General features: G+C 48.1%; 1 protein-coding gene across 5 annotated transcripts in view; it reads left to right on the forward strand.

The window, feature by feature from the left end:
• ASXL2 (ASXL transcriptional regulator 2) overlaps positions 1–13,391 on the forward strand; it is a 127,568-nt gene extending 114,177 nt beyond the window's left edge. For all 5 annotated transcript variants that reach the window (XM_042803474.1, XM_042803475.1, XM_042803470.1 and 2 more), the window contains 2 exons: positions 835–1,552; positions 3,269–13,391. In XM_042803474.1, the coding sequence (XP_042659408.1) occupies positions 835–1,552; positions 3,269–5,683 (3,133 nt within the window). In that variant the 3' untranslated portion in view covers positions 5,684–13,391. The remainder of the gene's footprint in view (positions 1–834; positions 1,553–3,268) is intronic.
• The last annotated feature ends 11,206 nt before the right edge of the window (positions 13,392–24,597 follow it).

Consider the following 24,597-nt stretch of genomic DNA (forward strand, 5'->3'; position numbering starts at 1 on the left):
AGGATGGAATCACGTGGAGCTCTGTGCTGGAAGAGAAAAGATGACAGCCATGTTCTTAAAGCCCGTGGGGGACAGGGGACAGCAGGACAGCGTGGAGGTGACATGTACAGTAGCAGGACTTCAGTTCTCTCTAGCAACCCAGACCTTGTCCGGTAGAAATCAATCCCAGAGATTCATCAGACTGGCTGCATCAGACTTCATGGGTTCCCGTTTGGGCAAAAACCCCCAATTTGCTTTTTCATTAAGAGGGATGGATGAAGTTAATCCCAAATCAGACATCTCTCTGGGAATTAGATTCCCAGCTCGTTCGTTTCTCTCACCAGTAAAGGCGGGTGAGTAACACAACAGAGGGGAATAGTCGCAGCTTTCCGCCGGTGGGCAAGGCGGCAGCGCGGTTCGCGGCTAAGGGGGCCTCGCTGGTTGTGGCGCCGGCCGTGCTCCTCTGGAAGAAACGGTGGGATGCTCTGCAGCGTCTCCTGCCACAAATGTCACCCTGTGAGCTTGGGTCAGGTGCGGTGGGCTGGGCCTGGAGGTGTCTGTGGAGTATTTACTGCTAGCCAAATTATTTCGGTCTGCAGCCGGAAAAATTGTATCTGATTAGAGGACTAGCTCTAACCCGTGTCCCTTGTATTTCATTTAGCTGGTTTTAAACTTCACTATTAAGTTCTGTTTCTACTAACAGTACTGCAGGTTTTCAGGGGTTCTGGCACAGAATTAGCTGTGTGAGACATTTAATTAGGGTGGTACGTAGAGAATCCTCTCTCGGTTTTCATAAGGATTGTACGCTTTTTGCAAGAATGTTTTATGAAATAAAAATTCTGCTTTTATTGACAGTTCTGGACTAAGTCCTGAAGAGTCCGAGAGACTGACAGCAAACACCAGCCCTGCCGAGCCAGAGACTGAAACCCCAGCGGCCGAACAGCCAAAACGCGTGGCAGCCGCTGTGGCACCACTCAAAGAGGAGGCTGCTCCTCCGTTAGAGTCGAAAGCACAAGCAGTCCAGGAAGCACCAGCGATGAAAAAAGGCGGAGAAGAAAGAAGAGAGGACACGCAGCCCAAACCAGGCAAACCTGCGGAGGCCTCGGCTTCCCCGGGTGGGTGTGCAGTGAAACCGAGCGACCGTCCCCTCCCCACCAAAGAGAGAGTCCGAGGGGAGCCCGTTCCAGAGAAACCACAGACTGCTGTTAGTCAAAAGCCCGAAGAAGAGAGAAGGCACGCGGCATCGAAGGAGGCGCTGGTGAAAGAGCCTGTGGGTACCTCAGTGTTGGCCCCGAGTAAACCAAAGAGCCCCGGAGCAGCTGAAGCGGTAGCAAACGTGAAAAGTCCAGCGATGACTCCAGAAACGCCGGAAAAGAAATCGCCTGCGAACGAAGAAATGGAAGTCAGTGTAGAAGCCCCTAAGAGGAAGTCGGAGAGTCGTGAGGCAGCTCTGACCACTCCTGAAAAGAAGGCGCGCATCATGGAGAACTGCCAGCACCAGCAGGCGTTTCGGAGCCAGCCCCAGTCCTTTCCCGCAGCGGGGACCCCGGTGCCACGGGTGCCCCCACTCAAGGTACAGAGAGATGAGGAGAGGTCCCCAGAGGGGCCCCACGTGGGTCAGCTCAGGTGGTGGCTCCCACAGAAATGCCTTGTCCGTTCAGTTCTGGTTGCGTAGGCAAATTATGTTACCCACCTCTTATAGCGATGGAAATATTTGATCCAAAAATGTAAAAGCTCAGCTGCTCGCTAAAGGGAATCTGCGGGCTGGCCCCCCAGCATAACTGCAGTTAAGTGTCTCTCGTAGGCTTGTGTCTGTTAAAAGATCTCTTGGGCAGAAGCTGAAACAACTGTGCAAAAAAAGCCCAAGACAGGGTTTGGCGGGGAGGGCTGCAGTTCACAGTGGGAGCTGGGGAGAGCTGCGAGACTGTAGTAACAAAGCAGGTTGTAGCCCAGGAGGGTGCAGAACTTTGCAGATGTGCGAGTATCCCCAGCAGTACAGTGACAGGTCCAGAAAGCAAGCTATCAGCAGCCTCCTCTATTACAGTGAGTCCAGAAACTGACTTATTTACCCGTGTTTAAGAAAAAACCATGTAGAGACAATGCAGTTCTCGTTTGTACCAGCGGAATGCAGTGTAGTGCCAGACCAGGTAGCAGGGAAAGACTATTTTCGGGAACACCTCAATTCCACGAGCCCTTGAGCTGCTCGGATCACAGAAAGGAAAGGAAAGGGGCAGTCGGTCCCCACTCGGCTGGGGCGGATGGAAAGGGAGCGTGGAGGGAACGTTCCAGACTCTGGCCTGGACGGTGCCGTTCGCTTGCACTGCAGATCCGGGCGGTAGGAACACGCACCTCCTCCCGAAGTGCCAGGAAATGCCCCGCTGGTAAGAACCACTCGATTCAGAGCTTTGACACTCTTCCAGGAAAGGGCTGTGAGATCGCCCGCGCACAGACACCACCGCTTGCTCCTTCAGGGACGTTCCGCTCGACACTGGGGAGTGAACGGCCGAACCGGCACAGAAACGGGTTTTTCAGTCGGGTGTGACTGCGGGAGCAGAAGAGGTTGGTTTCTGTAGAGTCGGGCCTGCGCCGCTTCGGCCGGAATCTGCTCTCGTTAAAGTTCAGCTCCCCGGTTTGGGGCCGTAGGCAGGAGCTGTAAATGGAAAACTGCTTAATTACTGTATTTCTGTAAGTCCTAGGAGTCCTGCTCTCCTGTTAAGATTCTTTTATACTAGGAAGTACACAAACACAAAATTTGAGAAACCGTTCATTATTCTCCCTGTGTTAGTAAGTATAGCACGAAGGCGGGAAAGCATTAATAAAATTTGTTAGTGAGACAAAACTGGGGAAAACTCTCAATAAAAGTCGCTGAGGAGACAAGTGTAAATATGCAGCGGTAGAAGAGCAATGCAAAATCAAGCAGAAGGTTGACACAAAACTTTAAAAGGATATAAATTACTTACGAATAAAGTAAGAATCTTAGAATAAGGGACAATGGGTGTTGAGTTCTGGAACAGCGTTACAGGTTCTTTGGAGAGAGCTCGGCAGGCTTTGAGTACCGGTGTACGATGTGCCGGCCTGCGACTGCAAGGGATGAGCTTCCAGTCTGAGTCACTAAGAGTGTGAGAGACTTAAATAGGTGTGTCGGACATGAAGAGACCGTACATGTCTTTTGTTATTTACCTCGGGTGAGGGAGATTTCTCTTTCTCTAAGACAAAACTGTAAACACTTCAATACATGCCTTAAATGTTCCCCGTATCTCAGTTGCCCTTTTCTCCTCCTCTGTTTCAGATTCCCGTTTCCAGAATCTCCCCAATGCCATTTCCTGCGGGCCAGGTCTCTCCCAGGGCACGTTTCCCAATCTCACTCGCCAGTCCGGGAAGAACAGGGGCCAGAACTTTGGCAGACATCAAAGCCAAAGCCCAGCAAGCCAAGGCTCAGAGGGCAGCGGCCGCCGCCGCCGCCGCCGCTGCCGCCGCCGCCGCCTCGACGGGGGGGGCTGTCCCCGGGCCTGGCCCCGGCGGTGGCGGGGCCCCCCCGGGCGGGGGGGGAGAGAAGAGTAACGCAGCCACGAGCGGAACCAACGGAACTGGAATTCGAGGAACTGCACTGGAACTGGCAGGAACTGGAAGCGGGGGAAGTTCGAGAAGGTTTCTTCCCCATTGTCCAGGGACCCATACCCAAATGGAGACCCAGGCCCCGGCCCAGGCACCACCTCACAATCCTCCTAGAGCACAACTACAGCAAACTTCCCCACCGCGGCCCGGAACTCCCGCCGGCGATCCAGGCGCCGGCTCCTCCTCATCAGCGCTATCGGCATTAGAGAAAACGGGCCGAATAAAGCAGAGCCCCCCCCATACGACTGTAAATCAGGTTTCAGGCTCCCCGTGTGCTGGTGGCAGTGACAAACAAGAGGAAGCACCTTCTGCTCTGGCAGGTCCCGGCCAGGCCTGTGGGGCATCAGCCGTCAGGGATGGAACAGTCTGTGCCGCGGTGTCCGCAGCAGACAGCAACACGGGCGTAGCTAAGGGAGCACCCGCGGCCTTAGGAGGGACCAGCCTGGACGCTTCTAAAAGCCAAACTCCTTCCCCTCCGACGGCTTCACCAACACCCGCGAGCTCGGAAGCCCAGGCTGGAGGAGTGGTCGCACCTGCGACGTCTGTCCCACCCTCCGACGCCTCCTCGGTAGCGCCAAGCCTTAAAACTCAGGCAAGCTCAAGCGGGGCCCTCCCAAAGCCAAGCTCCAGTATTCCTGCCAACAACCCTTTGGTCACCCAACTTCTTCAAGGCAAGGATGTCCCTCTGGAGCAAATCCTGCCGAAGCCTCTCACCAAAGCAGAGATGAAAACTGTCCCGTTGGCTTCTCATGAAGAAAAAGGGGCGGCGGCAGCCTCCAGCGCTACGAGCGTAGCAGGGAACGGCGCTGGAGCCGAGGGTGGGGAAAGACAATCGAGTTTACCCCCACAACAGCTTGGGAAGATCTTTTGCCAGAACAGGCCTCTGCCTCACATTCCAAGGACCTTTCCGCTCCCCTCGGGAAAGGACCCCAGCCTTGAGCAGCACCCGGGCCATGAGGCGCTCAGCAAAACAACCCAAGAGCAGATCCTTCAGACTCTTATCAAGAGGGTCCAGAGGCAGAATTTGTTGCCGGTCCTTCAGCCTTCACAACTGAACCTCACTCACTCAGGTTTCCAGTTAGAGAACAGCTCCACCAGCCAGAGATTTATGCTGGGTTTCATGGGCAGAAGGACATCCAAGCCTGCTATGTCTGGTCATTACCTGCTCAACATTTCCACCTACGGTCGTGGTTCCGAGAGTTTGAGGAGAGGCTTCTCCCTGAACCCTGAAAACCGCTTGTGTCTGAACAGTCCTGCTGATGCTCCAAAACCAGAGTTTGGGGAACGCGAGGAGATAGCTGGCCATGGCAGCAGCAGCGACGAAGGAGATGCAGACGATGAGAGTACCGGTGATGAGCGTGAACATATCGGTGTGAAAGAGGAGCCCCAGGCTTCACAGGTTTCTGGTCAGTGTGAAAAAGAGCAGGTATCCCATAGCATGAATTCCTCGGATTACAACAGCCTTGCTAAAAAGGGTGTAAAGACCGAAGCAGCCGTGTCTCAGCAAGCAGCCGTCACCAGGGAGAACATTCAGGCGTTTGATGGAACTACATTAGCACGAGATTTTATTCAGGCCGCTCAAGAGCAGATGGCACACGCAATGAGGGGGAAGGTGCACAGCAACCCGGAGCTTTTCGGTACCTCCGTGCCGTCCTCGGACTCTGCGCAGCAGCAGCCTCCGCTGCTCTCTCCCGCGCACCCTCCGAAGCTGGCTGGAAGCGCTGCGGCACAGCTCCTGGGGCCCAGTTACAGCGGCACAATAAACGTCTCCACCTCCCCGGACGTGAACCAAGGGTCCCTCATGACTGGGCTCTCTGAGTGCAATCAGTTGTCCAGTAGCATGGGGAACGTCATGTCCTTTTCTGTGACTGTAACCACCATTCCCACCAGCCAAGCTATGAACTCTGGCAACCACAGCCAGACCATCCCCGTTCAAGCCTTCGCTGAGGACACCGGCATGGAGGATTCCCCTTCCAAATGTTACTGCAGGTTGAAAGCCATGATCATGTGCAAGGGCTGCGGTGCCTTCTGCCATGACGATTGCATTGGCCCCTCTAAGCTCTGTGTCTCCTGCCTCGTTGTGCGGTAACCGGCGTGGGAGGTGGGGAAGAGGATGGCTGGACGGTGGCTTTGCTTTCGGAAGCGCGTTGGGAGGAAACAGGAAATTTACTGCCTTGCACAAGAGACACGTTACTGAATCAGGAATACAGAGTAGAGTTCTTCTTTCATTAAAGAAAGAGCACCTTCTTGTACAGTGAGTCGAAATTGAGCTCAACTACGTGAATTGTGACAAGAGTTTGCACTTAAGGAATTATGTAAATATGTCACATTATTTTGTTTAAAAATATTTTTTCAATCTTTTAGGAGTTAGTGTTTGACTTGTACTGCAGTTTCATTAACCCCAGCCTGCTATCCAGCATGTTTGCTGAGCTCTGCTCTAGATGGGGGAACGAACCCCCAGCAAAACTTCAGCCTGTTGTTGGTCTTCTCTGGACAAAGAGAAGAACTTGGATAATCAAGAAACGAAACGTTTGTGCTGACTGATCAGAGAGCGCCGAAGCAGGAATCCCTGAATCGGCTCACCTTGTTGCTCTAAATTTTAGTTCAAATTTTTCAGAATTGGAAGGTGGTAACCTCGCAGCAGCCTTTCAAGTAATTGCCTTTCCCTTGTGACCAGGCTGCTTCCAGAAGGCATACTGGGTTGTGCAATATTGGCTGGTGTTTTTGAGTTGCATATCCTCTCCTCTTCAAGGAGTCGGGTGCAGTAACCTTGGCTGAAGGAAGGTAGTGTCTTGATTTGCTACTGGTAAATGCTGAAAAAGGCAACTGTACTAACAATACAATCCAAGAATTGAAATCACTAAAACAGCTCAGTAACCGATGATCGGTAATCCCAGGAACCATTTAAAGCAGAGATCCCAAATCTGTGCTGAACTGCGTTCCAGTTCTGGACTGTCGGGACTCGGCAGACACCTGCTTCCTCGGGCGTTTCGAGGGAGCTGGGGAGCGCCACCCCGAGTCGCGAACCGTCAGCTCTTACGGCACACGATGCAAGTGAAGTGCACTAAGCGTCACCCTCGGTCCTGCTGTTCTCTAGGAAGCTTACTGTGCTCAGTCGAACCTCCACGAGAGCCAGACGTCTCGAATTGCTAGAGAAGATTTTATATTTAGCTAAGTGTAGGGAAAGGAAAGTAAGTGTCTTGTTGGGCCTCGCCGTGAGCCTGCCGTGGGTGTCTCGTCGTGTTTCAGAATCCCAAATCAGGCCTGACTCAGCTTGGATTTTGTTCAGTTGAGGTCCGGGGTTGCGTTGGGGCGGGGGGGCCGGGAAGGGGGCTGCGCCGCACCCCCCGTCCCCGCTCGTGGGACACCGCTAGGGACGCTCACCCTCGCTTCGGGTGTTCACGGATTCGCTCGCTTTGATGAGTCGGAATTAAAGCAGTTACCCAATGGTTCTCTGTTCTCAGCGCGGCTCGGTGGCAGGCTGGCTAAGGAAGCACGCGCCAGTCTGCGTTTTGATGTGTCGCAGCGCGTCGGCATCACGCCCAGGGTCTGTTTGTTCTTTCTCTTCCGAAACGAGGACTGTCAGGTTCGCTAACCGCGTCCAGTCCCACGTTGTTGCCGTTCGGGGCGGGGGGGGCCATACTGCATCTTGGTCAGGTCACAGATCTATGTATCTTTTTGATGGAAAAGCACTGAATTCACTTTTAATCCAAAGGCCTTTTTAAGCTGAAGCAATATAAACACAATAGGTGGGACAGCTGTTTTGTGAGCTGGGGTCCTCAGCCTTTCTTTCTTCTCTCAGTTTGACTCTACTGCTGCTTTCCCCTCTCCCTCGCCTGGGACTGGCACGCTGTTGGTAGAGAGCAGAAATAATTGCCTGTGAAGCAGTGGGGTTTTTTTTCCACGGAGCAGGTGGATTTCTTTGGTAAGCATAAAGAGAGTTGCAGACTTAATCACGTCATGGCAGCAATGTTTCCTTCCCTGCCCAGCAGAGCACGGCGTCCTCCCCAGCAGGGTTACCGCGCGTGCATGAGCAGAAGCTGTAGCGTATCTCGGTCTCCGTTTTGCTCATCTTAAATTTACTGGGGAGCAGTGACCCCCCTGCTTTCTGATTACACATCCCTGCTCAGACATCCGGTGGCGAAGAGGATTTAAGTGTAAGAAATAAAGTCAAATAAAGTCCTTTTTTTTTTTTTTGTATTCTAAAACGGAAATCTCAAAAAACAAAAAATAACCAACCCAAACCCCACCCTACACAAAAATTGCTCCGTTTTTCTGTCACGCTGCCCACGCGTTGGCGGCGGTTACAGCCCAAGATCCCCCCCCCCCCCGGGTCTGTGCGTTCCCGGGGGCGGCTGCGTGTGGGGCAGGCGGGGGGGTGGCTTCTCCCCTCGCATCCCCAGGCGCTGCCCCGGGGAGAATCTCAATTCCTGGCTTGCCTGGGATGTCAGCACCGAGCCGGAGAGCAGCCCCGCGCTGCCTGCTTCCGCCCCCTCTGCTGTAAGAGGGACTTCTGCCATTTTGCTAGAGCTTAGGATGCGGTGTCAAATGCTTTCAAGCTGCGTGCCCTGGGGAGTCGCGTACCGAGGGCAGGGTCTGTCCGTTCCTTATTAACTCGAGCCTTGTCTAGACATGAAAGGAGTCAGAGCAGTGTAATCCTCAGACAGACACATCCATTCCTTTCTTAAGACGGATCCCCCAGCATAATCCGATTTAAAGATCGTCGCTAGTTGCAAACTAAACTGAAAAAGTCATTCTTGCCTCAAACACGAGCGAAGAGGTTTTGCTGGCCTAATTGGATCAACTGCTCATACCTTGACTTTTATCAGTGTCGTTTTCCTGGGCTGACGGGGCGGCTCCCGAGGGGGAGGGAGCACCCGAGGAGGGGGGGCTGCGATGTGCCGCCTGGCTCCGAGGGCCGCCGGGCTTTCCAGCCTGCGGCAGCGGCCGCTGGGGGAGGTTGTTTGGCCGCTCCTCTCGGCAGCTCCCGAAGCCGCCGCTCACGGCCGGGGTCCCGCTTCGCAGCCCGTGGGGCCCGTGGGGCCCGTGGGGCCCGTGGGCTGGCCCGGACGGTGCCCACGAAGGTCTCGGTGGCCCCAGCCTGGCGGGGGGGACAGCGCTGGCGTCTTGCGCGATGACTTGGAAGTTTACAACTCTCTTCAGTGCCTTAGTTCCATTTTAACGGCTCAGCACTTTTCTTGGGCTACTTCTGTTTCTTTTTAAGAAAAGAAATTCTTTTAACTGCATGTCTTTGATTTTAACATACGCTATGAGCTACTAGGCGCAGCTTGGTGGAACAGTCTCCCCAGGTTCGCAAGAGGGCATTAAGTAGTTAGGAAATCATTAGGAATAATGGGACTCGGTGTAATAATCACTGTAAGTACAGGTCACATAAAACCTTGAGAGCTTTGCGTGTGTTGCAGTGCCGGTTATCGGAGAAGGTATTTTAGAAGGGGGAAATCTGCAGCCTGTACGGGAGCATGGGATCCACCTGCTGCTGCCGCGGCTCCTCCCAGCACCCGCCACCTCCCCACCCTCTGACCTTCCCGCTGCTCCTTCCAGCAAGGTAATAAACCTGCCTTCACGCTGGATTTGCAAATAAAAGGGATATTGTGACGTAGTTTAGCATATTAGACTTTGGCTCCCCAGGTATGTATTTAATAGCACTACACTAAATGCTGTCATAATAAAATCTGAGATAAAATGGTTTCAAAGCCTAATGTCAAACTATGTTTGTGGCTGTAAAAGCGAGTTGAGTAAGAAAAGACACTCAGATGTGAATTCCCCCTTTTGGGCCACATGCAAGTCCTGCAGCACAAGAACCAGAAGTACAGGCTGCTCGGTGGAATGTCACCCTCCAGCGCGGCCCTGCCCCTGCGCAGGTTGTCGCAGTGGAGGAGCGAACGCAGCTCTGAAGGCCAGTTCAGGTTCCGAGTGAGATTGGAAGCGCAGGGAGGGAATTTTGTGTGACGTTTTAATGCCCCTTCTCAAATCCAAAGGAAGGACCGAGATGCTTACCAGGTAGCGCTGGTCGGCGGAGTTGTATCTGGTTTATGGTAGTAGGAGACAGCCGACGGGGCAGCGAGCCCCTGGCCACGGGGGTTGCCAGCCGGGGGGTTTCCTCAGGTCCTTGATGCTGACGGGTGTCGCTCACGCTGCTCCAGCGGCAAAGACCGTCCCGGGCCGGTCCCCTCCCGGCGTGGGTGCCGTGGGGGACTGGAAGCGGGACCGGGGCTTCTCCCCTGCGGGGAGGCTCGGCCCGCGGGTTCGTTTGAGCCCCGGGATCGCGGGGGGCGGCAGGAGGGCGAGGAGCCCCGGCCCTTCCCCGGGCCTCCCCCCAGTTCCCTGGAGGCGGTCGGGCTCCAGCGTGGCGGCGGGAGGCAGAACCCACCACGGCTTGCGGCAGCCGAAGGCTTGGGAGATGAGAAGCGGGCCGGGCTCTTCTCCCCGCGAGGGATTCCCGCGGCCGGGCGCTGGCAGCCACGGGGGCCGGTGTGGCTGTGCGGGGGCCGAGCCCCGCGGGAATCCCTGGCAGGAGGAGGGTGCTGAGCGCCGGGCGCTCCAGCCCCCACCCCAGCGGGCGGGTGGGGGCGAGAGGGCGGCAGGAGCACCGGGCTGGCGGCTGGTCGGGTTTGAACGCTATACATTTGATAGAACCGAAGATCGATTTTAAGAGCTTACAGTAATATATTTTAAGTAATATATATTTTAGTATCTGTAAAAAAAAAAAAAAAAAATCGACAAAGGATGATTTATGGACTAGATAAACAGGGTATTGGGAGTATGCAGTTTCACAGCGAGGCCAAGAATAGTTTTACTAGCAGGAGAACTGAAAAGATTCAGTTTTTTCCATTAATGCAATAAAAATGGGAATTCTTAAAAAGAAGAAATCCGATACTGTTTACCATACGCTTTTCTTGTTTTGACAACAGGCCTGTAAACACAGTTTAGAAGATACTAAACCTTTGTTTGTCTTTTGCCTTTTTAAAAGGGACTTAAATTGGAATAGAGGGTATGTACAGAAAAATCAAGTTGACACCATTTTAAAATGTATTTTTACACAAATAATATAGAAAAATCATATTTTACATAAGAATTTTAAGTATTTGAAATATGTGTATATATATATACTGTATGTACTTCATATATTCTTTATTTTACATTTTCAATGTATTAAAAAATATTTGAGCTGGTTGGATTTGAGCATGTAATAATGTTTAAAAAAAAAAAAAAAACAAACAAGGAAAAGAAGGAAAGAGGGAGAGAGGATGCAAGTACTGCACCGCTGCAGGAGCTGCTGTAGCAACTCCAGGGTAGCAGGGGAGCCAGAAGTTGAGGAGCAAATGAGTTTTGGAAGAGTTTAGCAGTTTTAGATATTTTCCAAACCATTTTCAGTCCTGCGTCCTGTTTGTGTTTCCGTTAATATTCGTTCCTTTTGCCTCGTAACCACCCAGAATAATCTATGGTGAGAAGACAAGAAGTTGAGGTGGATCTTTTATACAAGCAATGCTGCCTTTATAGCCAAAGAGACAGACTGGTACGGAAGCTACGCAACCAAAACAAAATCAGAAGCTACTCCGCTTTGCTGTGCCACTGAAATTGTAATAGATAGCCGGTTTTCTTGTGTGAGAATCTTACGGCACTGTTGGGGAGTTCAAGCGATATACCAAAAGTCCAGTGCTTTCAAGGAAACACTATCAAAGCAAATTTGGTGGCGTTTTTACTCTGTAGGAATTTTGGTGAAAATCTCCCTGTAGAGGAGGATAGCTCTTTGCAGCTAGGAGAGAAGGAGTGCATTCGCATCGGGGGCGGGATCCTAGAGATGCTCCTCGATGGACCCACACTGCAAAGAGCAGGCGCAGAGCGGGCCGGGCAGCGAGGGGGTGCAGAGGGGGGCGCGGCGCTGCCGGGGCTACGCCGGCACCCCCGGTACTACTCCCTGGAGGTAGGTAGGAGAGTAAACAGCAAGTCCTGCTCGTTCCACATGCTCCTGTTTCCGAGGGACTAGGAGATCCCCAGCCCCTGTAATTGCTGGCCCCAGTCCTACAGAGCGAGCGGATGCACGTCTCTGCGGAGAGCGAGGTGGAAGAGGCTCCAGAGCGTCGGAGGCGCAGTGCCCCTGCCTCGGCCCCTCTTCCACAATGCCCGTGTTGGCTTAGGTGACTCTCAAGTGACATTGACACTATTCCACTTACTCCAGCAAGCAACTGCAGGAGCCCTGTACATCACTTGGAGAAGTTGACAGCAATTCTCTGTTGCTGGGACTTACAGGGAAGGAAACTGAAGGTGGGAAAAGAGGAAGCATTAAGAAGTCAAGTTTTAAAAGTACCAATCTGAAACCTGAAAAGGCAGGCAACTGATATTTTTCTGCTGATAAAATTATTATTGGAATCTCTTGAAAAAATAAAAGATGGCACCCAATACTCTGTCAAAACCTGCTACTGAGACGTTGAGGGGGGCTTTCACTCTATAAGCAGTTGCACTATGAGAAAGTCCCGCTGTTTGGGCGGGTGTAGAGAAGTAGGGGCTATATGTGGGGGGCTGTGCAGGTGTGTGTGCACGGATACATACGTACCCACAGCTGGATTTTAGCTAAGTGTACATAGTAAGACCAGCTTCATCTCAGTCTTCTGGTGATATTACACCTTGCAAAGTTACCACAGACCCGAGACGGAATTACAGCTTTTCTATTTGTTTTCATATTTAAGATATATGGGTTAGACAAAAATATATAATAGCAATGTGTTTTGATCTGCTGCACTTTTTAAAAAAACATTCCTTAGACCCCTGGTACTGCTGCATCTCCCATTCCTTCCTCTCCCAACCTAAAACATAAAACCAACTGGCCTCCTGTACCTTTCAGTTAAGACCTCTCAGATGCTGCATTAGAGATTTTCGATTGGCAGAGCTGGGCCAGGAGCTGACGGCTGGCAGGCCGGGCCCCCGGGGTCCTGCCACCGGGAACGGGAACCAACGGGCAGCGCAGGCGCGGCGAGGACCCGAGGCACCTACCGCAGCTCCCTGCGGGACCGCTTCCCGAGGGCACGGATTGACCTGTGCCTCTGGGGATGCCCCGAGCCCACCGGTACCAGAGACAGGACAGGCATCACCCTCAGCCTCAGGGACAGAGGTTTCAGTTGCAATTTTTTTACCTGGTGCGGAGGTGCACCAAGGAGGCACCCACAAACAGCCGCCTTGGCTGGATTCACAGCGCCTCCCGTTGCTGTAAATCTCCCCCGTGCGATTATAAGCCCACACCCTATCAGTCCGTCTGCAAAGTCAAATTTAAATAAGAAACGTGGTGAGGTTTGTATGGAAAAAAAAAAAAAAGCAATTGTTGTTCAGTAAGGTAACTTCTAGACCTTTAAAAACAGCACGGGCCAGTTCCAGCAAAGGAGCAATACGTCAGGGACAAACACGGCCCATCGTGCTGCAGCTATGCATTTGGCAAAGGTTGTCTTGTCAAGTTTTTCACTCATTTTGCTGTATAAGATTCCACCTTAGCTTCTCACCAGCATTAAGAGGGATCTGAGGAGTGCTAAAAACAGCCTATTTCTAACCTGTCACTTGAAGATCTGTGTGCCCTTAGGAGATGATAGCACTTTGACAAGCAAAAGCCTGCCCTGTGGCTTATGTCTTATTGCGGATTCTGTTCCTCTTCCTCTCACTTGTTTTTGTCATGTAAAACTACCTGCTTTATAAATGAATGTAAAATACAGTAGTTCTTCAGCACATGGACAAACGTGTATTTTATCTTAATGTTTCATTTTATGTTAAATAAAAAGCATATGATTTTATGGCTGTTAGTCCTGCTAATGTTAATTTTTCAATTATTACCTTTTGTCTTTCAAGGGACCCTGATAAACGATAGTGAACTACATTTTTCTGGCCTCATAAGGTGTTTTTCAACACATTTCAGGGGGAAAACTCTGGTTTAATACTCAGCCTTAATAAACACTCTGCAGTTCCCTCAAGCCTTGCTTCTTGGGGTCCCGAAACACTTCAGGAGCATTGAACTGTAGATTTGGGGGGAAAAAAAAAGAGACGGGAAGAAACCTGTATCAAGTGATTGCAACTTGATTTCCCTTAAATGGAGGGATTCAGATAAATAGGTCTGCAACCAACTTTCTCGATTTCTGTCAGGTGAACTCTGAATGCACTTAACAACTTCGTAAAATCAGCAGGACTGAGGTGCCTGGGAATGTGTAGGAAGCCTGGGATTTGTTTTCACTGAATACATTAAAATTATCAACAATCTCTATTTCAAGTATGGAAAGGTACCATGAAGGGGCTGTGAACCTACTAGTGTGAATAATCACATCGAGAGTATAAAGAGTGAACATAAAATGGAGAAGGAAAGATCTGTAAAGAAATCTGTGTCCTGCAGAGCAAAGAGTGGATACAGGAAGTCCAGCCAAATTTGAATTTGCAACCATTAGCAAAAAAGCCCCCCAAAATCTCCCACCTCATACAGAGAAAGACCACAAGAAGAGGAGAAGAAGAAAAGATAGTGATTAAAGATAGCCTCCAGGTGTGGCCCCAAAAACGCCCCGAACAAAAGTAATCCTCTTCCTCTGTGCGCACTGAGGATGGGATACGTACCACTGCATCCGGCCGAGCGGATTCTGGAAGAGCTGACACGAAGAGCTGTAGTTCAGGGGACGCATTTGTTTGTTTCTCAAGAGAACGCTGGTAACGGGCGCAGCAGAGTTCTACCTGCATTTAAGAATAAGAGAAAATGACGTCATTCATATGCAAGGCTCTGGAGGTTTTGGTGTGAAGGCTAGCTGAAGCCATGCTAATAAATGGGCTAGAAAGTAACACAGTCCTGCCAAAGGTATGCGCAGACTAATTCAGTGTATTGTCTTGGTAAATTGTTTCTCATCAGATAAAATGAGGTATCTCTTCAGTAATAAAAATGATACAATAAACTGTTATGTGGGAAATCAGTAGCAAAATGTGAGAAGATGAAGTAATTATAAAGTAAAAGGACTGGTTCAAAGGGGCTTAACAGGTAGTCCTTAAAGTGGGAAACCAGTTTGGATGGAGAAATCTACTGACATTTCTCAAGGGTCAGTCTGGACGTGCAGCTTTTTAAGATTTTTCATCTGCGATATTAGCACCAAACGCCGTGAGTATCCCAGCAAAATTAACTGATGACACAAACTTGGGGTATGTGTGCATACAGACAAAACGGGAAAACCGCAACTCAGGAAGAAGCTGTTAAGTGAAATTCAGCCGCAAAGAAAAAGCAATTCTCAAAGCAACTGCAAAGAAAAGCAATTCTCAATGTCCAGTGCGTGTACTGCCAGTAGCGATGATCAGTGTGAACTGCACAAGGTAGTAAGACACTACGTGCACTTCCACTCACCTGCAGGCAAGAAAAACTAATTTAAACTGGAACAAGTGCATTGAAAGACTTCTAAATATTCAGGAAGGGAGAGGCTCTGACACGGGAAGAAGCCCAAAAGTTTAAGTTAAAAACCAAAAGGTAGAAGGCTATCTATCACCAGAATAAACATTAAGGCAGGAAGCCAGCTATTCCGCACTGGTACAAGAACAAGGGGGTATGCATTAGCTGCAGGTAAACTTCGTTCAGACAGCAGAAGGAAGCTGCTACTTGACAAAACGGAAACCAGAAGAGAATACATGGAGTTACAGGGATGGTATGTCTCTAGAAAAATGTTGGGCTTAACGTTCTAGGAAACCCTCGATGTCCCGTTTTCCTAAATAAGTCTTAATTTTTTTTTCAGATGTCAGCAGGACTGTCCAGATAATGTTCTGGAATAAAAGACTTGGTTTTCAAGCTCAGATAATTTTTATGAGTAAATTATTCCTTTCATTGTCATGTCTGTGTTAAAAGTGATGTCATGTCCTTGGCACTGCTTTTTCATCTATTTTGTTCTATTCGTTAAAGGTTGTTATAGCACATTATTACTGTTCCATCCCAGTCCCACCAGTCACGTGTAGTAAATGTGAATAGACTCCCATGCACTCGTGCCCTAGTCCTCATCCTAATGGTCTCACACCCCTCACATGTCATTGCTGAAATGCAGTGTTTCTGAAACACTGTGCAATCAAAAGCTCTTGCGGTATTCTCCATCTCTGTGCAGCCTACAGAAGGATTGGTCCTCCCCAGCCACGGCACAGACAACTATTTTTAATTTCTGGCAACAACACCAACTCCTCATGAGTAGATAATGCAACTTACCTGTTGCATTAAGTACTCCCCACCCTGGAGGGACTGTGCTGCTGCCAGCACTGCCAGGAACTGCTGCAGCACCTCCCTTCCTCACCCTGCAGGCACACAGCTGCTGCCATCCACTCACAGAACCGTTTGGGTGGGACGGGGCCTTTACAGGCCATCCAGCCCAGCCCCCTGCCACGGGCAGGGACATCCTCAGCCAGATCAGGGATACAGCATCTACCACCTCTCTGGGCACCCTGGGCCAGCGCCTCACCACCCTCAGCTTAAAAAATGTCTTCCTTCTCTCTAATCTAAATCTGCCTTCTTTCAGTTGAAAACCATCACCCCCTGACCCAGAGTCCCCCCCCCTCCCCACCTCTCCTGCCCCCCCTTTAAGCCCTGGGAGGCCACTCTCAGGGTCCCCCCGGAGCCTTCTCTTCTCCAGGCTGAACCCCCCCAACTCTCTCAGCCCGGCCCCCCAGGGGAGCTGCTCCAGCCCCCCCAGCATCTCCGTGGCCTCCTCTGGCCCCGCTCGAGCAGCTCCGGGTCCTTCTGCTGTTGGGGCCCCCGAGCTGGCCCCAGCACTGCAGGGGGGGCTCCCCAGAGCGGAGCAGAGGGGGAGAATCCCCTCCCTGGCCCTGCTGCCCCCCCTGCTCTGGCTGCAGCCCAGGGCACGGGGGGGTTCTGGGCTGTGTGTGCACGGTGCTGGCTCACGTCCAGCTTTTCCCCCCCCCAGTTCCCCCGAGTCCCTCTCCTCGGGGCTGCTCCCTACCCCTTCATCCCCCAGCCTGCGCTGATATTGAGGATCACCCCGACCCCCGGGCAGGACCTTGCCCTTGGCCGTGTTGATGCTCATGAGGGTCACACTGCCCCACTTCTTGAGCTTGTCCAGGTCCCGCTGGATGGCATCGCGTCCCTCCGGCGTGTCACCACCCCGCTCAGCTTGGTGCCATCACTGGACTTCATTTTCTTCTTGAGTTTTATTCTTCTCTTTTTCAATTCATGTAACCAGTTAATTGCTATATCTTGTTGTTAAATAAATAAAAAAGACTCTCAGCTTTTGTTAGCCCTTTAGAAGTCACCTGTGACCCTTGGGAAGAACGAGGATAGGCACAACCCACAGGTACGAAACAGTGAAGCCTGAACTCTAAGAGACAAAGGCATAAATAAATAAAGCCAGGTCACCATCTGGTTCTTTTCTAGGTTTCAGAATTTCTCCCTGCAGACCAAACTGATGTTCCAAATGCTCATTTGGCCATACACTGCAAGGAGACAGGGTGGGGTTATGAGGGCTGCATGCCCTCCACTGCATCTACTCTGGAGCATACATCTTCTTAGTAAATGGTAGATACATAGAATCAGAGAATCACAGAATCATTTAGGCTGGAAAAGGCCCGCAAGATCATCAAGGCCAACTGTCATTGAAAACCTCCCTACTAGTGCTCTTAGCTCATTAAAACCGATGAGTACATATATTCTAAGAGCTCCGTACCTTCCCATGTCTGTTTTCCTCAGCCTCTCCAAACACCTCTTCAGTAATGAGTCAGCCGTGATAAGGTCTGTGCCCTGGGAGGGAGCCATACAAATGATGTCCTATTAAATTCAGACATTTCACCTCTACTTTAACAGAATCCGCTTCATTTTTACAATCATAATCTGGCTTGTTTTGTTCTCTGCCAAATTGCAATTAAAAAAATTGTAAGTGAAAGAAAAGCTGCAGAATCCGTTTCTAAATATAGATAAGAAGCACGCTTATGGCTTGAGCAAGGTAATTATCTTGTCACACTGAAGAGGAACAAAAAAGGAGATTGTTTCTCTCTCCTGAGCTCAGCTTCTGCTTTATCTCAGTTACCATGTTGGCTGCTAACTGGGAATACCTGTGAGGTGGAAGAGCAGCCTGTGACATGCGGTTAACTGCATAACAAATACTGGTTGCTAAGCCAACAGCTGGAGATACATATATACAGGGGCTATAAGGACCTTCTTTGGTCCTTAAAATAGCTGCTAAATCGCAAAGTTTTACAGTCAAAATTATAAAATTCTGAAATGATTATGTAAATAAAAACAGAAGGATAGCAAAACGTTATTCCAGTTTCTCAATCAGGACATTCTCAACCTCACCTTTTTAGTTATACTTGTTTTGGATTGAACTATGTTCTCTTTACAACCACGTACAGCTTAACTTCATGTAAAAGTTGAGGAAAGTTGACCTAACAATTTAAGCTCAGAGCCTCCTGACTTCTGATCACTTCTTCAGATGGTGCTGCATGCCAAGAGATCGCATACAAACAGCAGCACAGGCACTTGATTTCTCTGGGAGGTTCACAATGCACTTTTGTGGCTACTTCAGAACAAAAATAAAAATGAGGAAGATCAAATGTAGCAGCCTGGCTGTGGAAGATAATCAACTAATAGCTCAAAATTAGGAATGATACAAGAAATGAGGAAAAAAAAGAAAAAAAGATGTGAAGATTATAGCGTGACACAGTCTAGACCACTTTTATATGATGTGTTACAAACCATGTAGAAGTAACAAGAGTTACCACCAGTTTGCAGAAAAAATACCAGGAACAGTGAAAAGAGAAATATGACACTGAGCTGAGGGCATGGGCATCAAAAGAATTCATAAATCTGTGTGTCCAGTGTAATGGTGAAAGATACGGAGCAAAACCATTCTATACAAGTAGAAATTAATTAAAAACAAGGTATCGGTAAAATATAAAACACTGAAAGCCATTAACAGTGAAGATGCATGCTTAGGATTAACAAAGAATTAACATCTAACTGCACATGAATGGAGAGATAAGAGAAAAACAGAAGAATGAAGAAAGGGGAAACTACAGAAAATGGGGAACTGACAGAACAACCAAGTCCTGGTTTGCACTTCATAAAATATTTACTAGGGTCACCAGACCAAACAGTCTTGTCTTTACCTTCCATGTTATTCAGGAATCCAACAAAGGAATACACACTACAAGGTAGACTGGGACCTATACAAACAGTGTAGAAACATTTCTTTTTAAAATAAATAAATTTAAAAAAATACTAAAAGTGCTTTTTTCTTAAAAAAAAAAAAAAGGTACTCAGCTATAATTTTCTACAACAGTGAGATACAGCATAAAATTAAAAGTGAGCCAGTGTTCAAGAAGGAAATTCAGCTTTCATCTGGAGAAATTAAATAGAAAATATGAAAGGAATTCAGAAGGTTTAATGATTTGAGACGAACACCATGAAAGAATGTCGAATAGGTGAGTCCAGGCTGAGGAAAACATTTCAAAGTATGGATGCTTAATGACATGAAAAGTTAACGGAAGGAGACATAGCCAGTTGGCAGGCAGTTACCACCTCAGGAGGACGTAAGAAATGAGGACTGGAAAAAGCTGAGCAGTCTGCAATGCCATAGAACCACCGGGCATTTTAATAGCCCATGGTCAGCCAAGCATCCAACCGGTCGGCTGGTCGTGGCAGAGGCTGTGCTCACGCACACCCGGGGGATGAGGTCTGTGTCTTCTGCCTTGTAGGAGCACTGGACCCCTCACTGACGCTTAGGAGCTCATAGTTACACAGTCATCACCACGTGCAGTCAAAAAAAGCCACTGATTTGGCATATCCCAGCCAACTGGCAAGCCAGGATGATATACGTGTTTATAGTGTTCTGGGTGGTATATCTAATTTAAAACAGAGAATAAAGAAAAACAAACCTGAGAAAAGGTTGGGTTAAGCTACCTGGAAGAATTAATTTTTACACTGCCAAATCAGTGGATGACAGAAAAATAATTTAGAACTCCTTACCTGCAGAGTCTATAAAAACCTACAGAACGAGCTAGAAATTAGCCAGCAGGAAGTTTGATTTTCAGAACTCTTGACATAAATAACTATAAACAAGTAAATGTAACTAGTACTAGTACATTTAAGCATACCTGTGCAGAGTGCAGTGCACAGCTCTGATCAGACACAACCAAGAACAGTGAATTCATTGTGCAACAGGGTCCATGAGAGCTTTTTAGTCTAAACAGAGGAATAGAGGATCTGCCATTAACAGAAATTCAACCAAATGAAGGTAGATTCTATAGCTCTTCATAAACAAAGGGATAAAAAAAAGATAAAATAATTACTGGAACCAAAGAAATATTGGGACTGGACTGAAGTGCTCTGAACTGTGAATAAATTCAAACTAAAGTTAGAAAAATGGCTTCCATCTGCACAAAAGTAGGATTTTGGAACATCTTCCAATAGATGGGCAAGTGGAAAATCTAACAGTTTTTAAACCTTATAAATTTATGAAGTGAATTTCAGGCATGTGGCTAGTGACATCAAGGAGCTGTTCTCGATGATCCAAGAGATTATTTCCAGTTCCAAGTTCGTAATCACTGAATAAACTTTATGCACATCATTTGGAAATGTCATATAAATAAAAGGGTCCAACTCACCCAGGGGTGGAACGTGCTGCTTTTGAGTCATCCCTTACCAACATCTTTCTTCACCACTGATTTCACCACATGTCTAACAGAAAGGCAATTTTTCAGTCCATGACTGGACCAAAACCAAGTGTCTGCTGAAGATCTTAAATTCACTGGTTATCTTCGGAAACATCTTAGCTCTGTTTCAAGACCGGAGAATCTGCAAATGAATTTTAAGCAAATTTTGACACTTTGCTAAGAAAGCAACAGTTGTAAAAGGGGAAGGACATAAAAGACTGTGCCACTGTCTCTTCCTCGTCCATCCCACACACACAATTTTTTCCATATTTTGCACAATTTATTTTTGGAAAACATTTGCCCTTGAAATGACTGTGGTTTGAGTTTGCTGCCTCAGCATTAGTTGAAATTTCACTGCTGATTACTCAGAGTGTTGTAGTGGGCAGCCCCTACTGCCCTCCTTGTCTTGTTTCTCTGTGGTTCTTAGAAGCCATAATACTCTTGTACTGCTGAGAAAAAACGCACAGAAAACAAATATAGCCTGTGGAAAATATTTCTTTTTACTTCCGAATAATGTAAAAAGTTATTTACATTACTATGCAACTTCTATTATTACTGACGTTACAAAACCTCCACCCTTTGTCCATATAAAACTTAAGCAACTCCAATGCTTTCTTTTCTGTTGTCATTTCTTCTTCACCTCTACTAAATTTGGTTTAGCCCTCTCCCAGCACACCTACAGAAAACCTTTCCTGTCTTCCCTGAAGCTGGTCCAAAACACAGCTTCTTAAATTGTAAGTGTAGGGAAACTGAGTTAAATAGTCCTAATAGGTATTTTGTTCTTAAAATTCCATTTAGTGCTCAATATTTAGTAATGGAAAATAAAATGAACAGCTGATTCTCTGCTGGAAGTCTCTGAATACAGAGTTGTAAATTGAAGTTATGGTAATTTTCCAAAATGTGCTGGGACACTGAATTTGAGCAAAGAGGTACTGACATATTTTATATTCTGTTTCCCCTTCAGATCTGTGCTGAGTAGTTTTTAAAGGAGTAGTAGGAAAAGTGTAGTAACAGCATTCAGCACAAATGAATGTATGTACAACCAATTAACGGCACACATACAACAGCAGGACAGGACCAGCAGCAGTGCTGGATATGAAGATGTAGGAGTTGTTTCAAACACCACACTTGAGAAAAAGGAAATCATAATACTGGGCTGCATAATGAGAAGTGTTATTTGTGAGTCTGGTGAAGTGGATCTTCCCTGAGCACCCTATCAGGATGGCACTGACCCAGAGTACCGCACCTCGTGTTGGGAACCAAAGTTCAAGGATGAGTGGGCCAACTGGACAAGAGTCCTGAGAAGTGCAACGATTTCTGCACAGAAAAGATGCCTCACGATGAGGGCTGCTGTTTAAGCGTGAGAAGAGAAAGCCTAAGGAGCATCACAGCAATGTAGAAGAAACCGTAGAGGAAAGGAGTCATGCTTCTCAATATCCCAGAGGAAGGACAAGGAGTAGCACAGAAGTAACTCTCCAATGGTAAGGCTAATTTCAAACTGCAGTAGGTCGCCTATGGAGATTATGAATTTTCCATTGCCAGAAGTGCTTTAAGCCAGGTTTGACAAGTGTGTGTTATGGGCACATGTTCCATGTTACGAGGCAAACAGGATGGGCAAGTCTGTCTTTCCACAGGACAGGAAGAGGTCCGTTGAAGACTGACTTTCTGTGCACCATGAACACTATGTTCTGAGCAAGCAGGATGCTCTTCTACTAGAACACAAAATTAAAGAATATTATAAACCTTCTACATCTACAATCAGCTACTTAAGGGTTTGCTTTTGTTCCTCTTAACATCTTTGCAACAGCCCCGAAATGCAAATTAAATCTTGTGCTCAGATCTGAGGTGACATCATCTGAGGTTTCCTTTTATTTTTGTGTTTTGTTCACAATTGGGTGAAATGACGTATGATGACACTGAAGCTGAAGATCCCAAGAAGAAGGCATATTTCCTCTGCCAAATTTAATGTTATTTTTAAACTAGTACCACTACTCTGGAATGCTAAGTAAAATCTTCTGACAAAAACTTCTGTCAGAATTGTATCATCAAAGCAGACTCCTACAGAAGAACGTCTTCAGCATCTTCTGCTTTTTTATGTAGCAGTTTCTGCACCCAAAAGGGGAACACTGTGGGCTTGCAAGAGCTGTTTGCTATTACCAGCTCCAATCCACCTTTTCACCATTTAAAGAAAATGACATTTTGAATTAAGAAGTATCTGCAGGGTTTTACTCTCCTCTTGATTCACACATCTGTTGCCCACAAATGCAAAGAGTATTTGTATGTACACAAACTGAAGGGAAAATCCATTTTTAAAATATCTAACTTCTATACGCAGGTATTTTTAAGCTGTAACAATGAGAGGCAGTTGAAAATGCCAGCAGGGCGTTTCTAAGCATTGGTACTTTCTTCATATTTATTTATTGAGCGTGGCATTTTCTGTCTCTCACAAATTTGAACCAGTAATTCAGTACAAAGATGTGAAGTAAACAGGTTCTCCAAATATGTGTTATCCCTGGTCCAGCAAACAAAGTAGCTGCATCAGGAAAAAGCAATTGACTGAAAAATTGTACGTTACATTGGTGATGATAAATTTAACTCTCAGACATATAGGATGTTTTTAAATGCATGTCACTATGTTTAAATGGTAATACTAGGTTCCATTTACTCTGGCTTCCCAGCACCTTTCACAGAGAAAACCAAGGAAATGCATTTGTACTTAACAATTACACATATGCACAGGACAGATTCTGCACATGCTGAGGCTACCAAGTGTCTGACTTCCCAAGACATGGCAAAAGACACTGGAACACTGTATAGTATGTCACTACTCACAACTGACAAATTAATCTAATTTACTGACACTACATTTTAAAATGGGAATACAATCCTGTTCCTATTTTTTCCTAAGGAAGCAGGAAATGAGATTTCATTATAAAAACGTGAAAGAGAAAGATACGTCACTAGGAAACAATATCTCCTTCAGTTATGAATGAGAGATGACCAAATTGCTTTATTATTGAAAGAAGACGAGGGTTTTTTTAAGAAAAATCCATCAGCCAAAAGAGACACAGTCATTTCCTAACAAAATGCTAAAGAGTGACAAATGTCATAAAAAACTGCTCTCCTTCTGTATTAGTTTAATTCAAGTTTTAAATGTAAATCTGTAACTTCAATAAACCAGAATCTCCTGGGGGAGAAAACTATTTTAAAAATAAACTGAAATAGTCTGATCTAACTTTAAAGCTGTCTCTATGGATCTGGTCAACTGAGTAATGGCTTGGAGCAGAATGACCTCCAGAGGTCCCTTCTCACCTAAATTATGCTATGGCTCATTGAATGTAAAGACATTAGCACAGTGTACCTGCATCGGAAAGCAGCTGGAGGATCACAGGCTAATTCAGGCTGGCAGGGACCTCGGGAGGTCTCCAGTCCAAGCTCCAGCTGGGAGCAGGGGCAGCTCGGCCTCCTCCAGGTCGCTCAGGGCTCTGGCCAGTCAGGTCCGGGAAACCTCCAAGGATGGAGATGACACAACCTCCCTGGGCCCCGCTGCTCTGTCCTCCTGGGGAAAAAGTTTTTTCTTTATATCCTGCCTGACTCTTGCCTCTTTTCTCTCATCTTCCTACCGTGCACCGCTGGGACAAGCCTGGCTCCATCTCCCCGTCGGCCTCCCTGTAGGAGCAGGGTGGTGACTACCAGGACTCCCTCAACCTTTTTTCTTCTCCCGCCTGAAGAAGCCCCAGTCCCTCAGCCTCCCCTCACAGAGCAAGCGCTACAGTCCCCTGAGCATCTTGGTGGCCCTCAGCTGAGCTCGCTCCTGGTTTTTGATGTCTCCCTTGTATTAGAGGCCCCGGGACAGGACACAGAACCGAGGTGTGGTCTAACGAGTGCTGAGCAGAGAGGGATGATCCCTTCCCTCGACCTGCTGGCTGTGGGCCTGTGGTCCAACAGCCCAGGACGCTGTTGGCCTTTGGTGCTGGGGCACACTGGTGGCTCAAGTTCAGCTTGTGTCTACCAAGCCTCCCAGGTCCTTTCCAGCAGAGCTGCCTCCAGCCCCCACTGCTGGCAGGGACCTTCTTTCCCAGGGGCAGGACTGGATGACCTCCTGGATGGACCCTGAACCTCATTCACTGCATTGCCTGGGACGGTTGACGGACACTGCTGAGCACCTTGCTCTGTCTGCCATGCTCGTATCCTGTGGGACCACGCACTGTACAGTGGTCATCCTCAGCTCCCAGCTGGTCTCCCCTTGTCAAGCAGCTGGGCATCGTCTGAATACAAAGTGAGGACTTTCTACAAGCTCATATATTTCCTCTGTTTTCAAATACAGTGTTACACGAG

Source organism: Tyto alba, unplaced genomic scaffold (genome assembly GCF_018691265.1).
Source record: "Tyto alba isolate M040663 unplaced genomic scaffold, T.alba_DEE_v4.0 Super-Scaffold_40, whole genome shotgun sequence".
NCBI classification, from domain to species: Eukaryota; Metazoa; Chordata; class Aves; order Strigiformes; family Tytonidae; genus Tyto; species Tyto alba.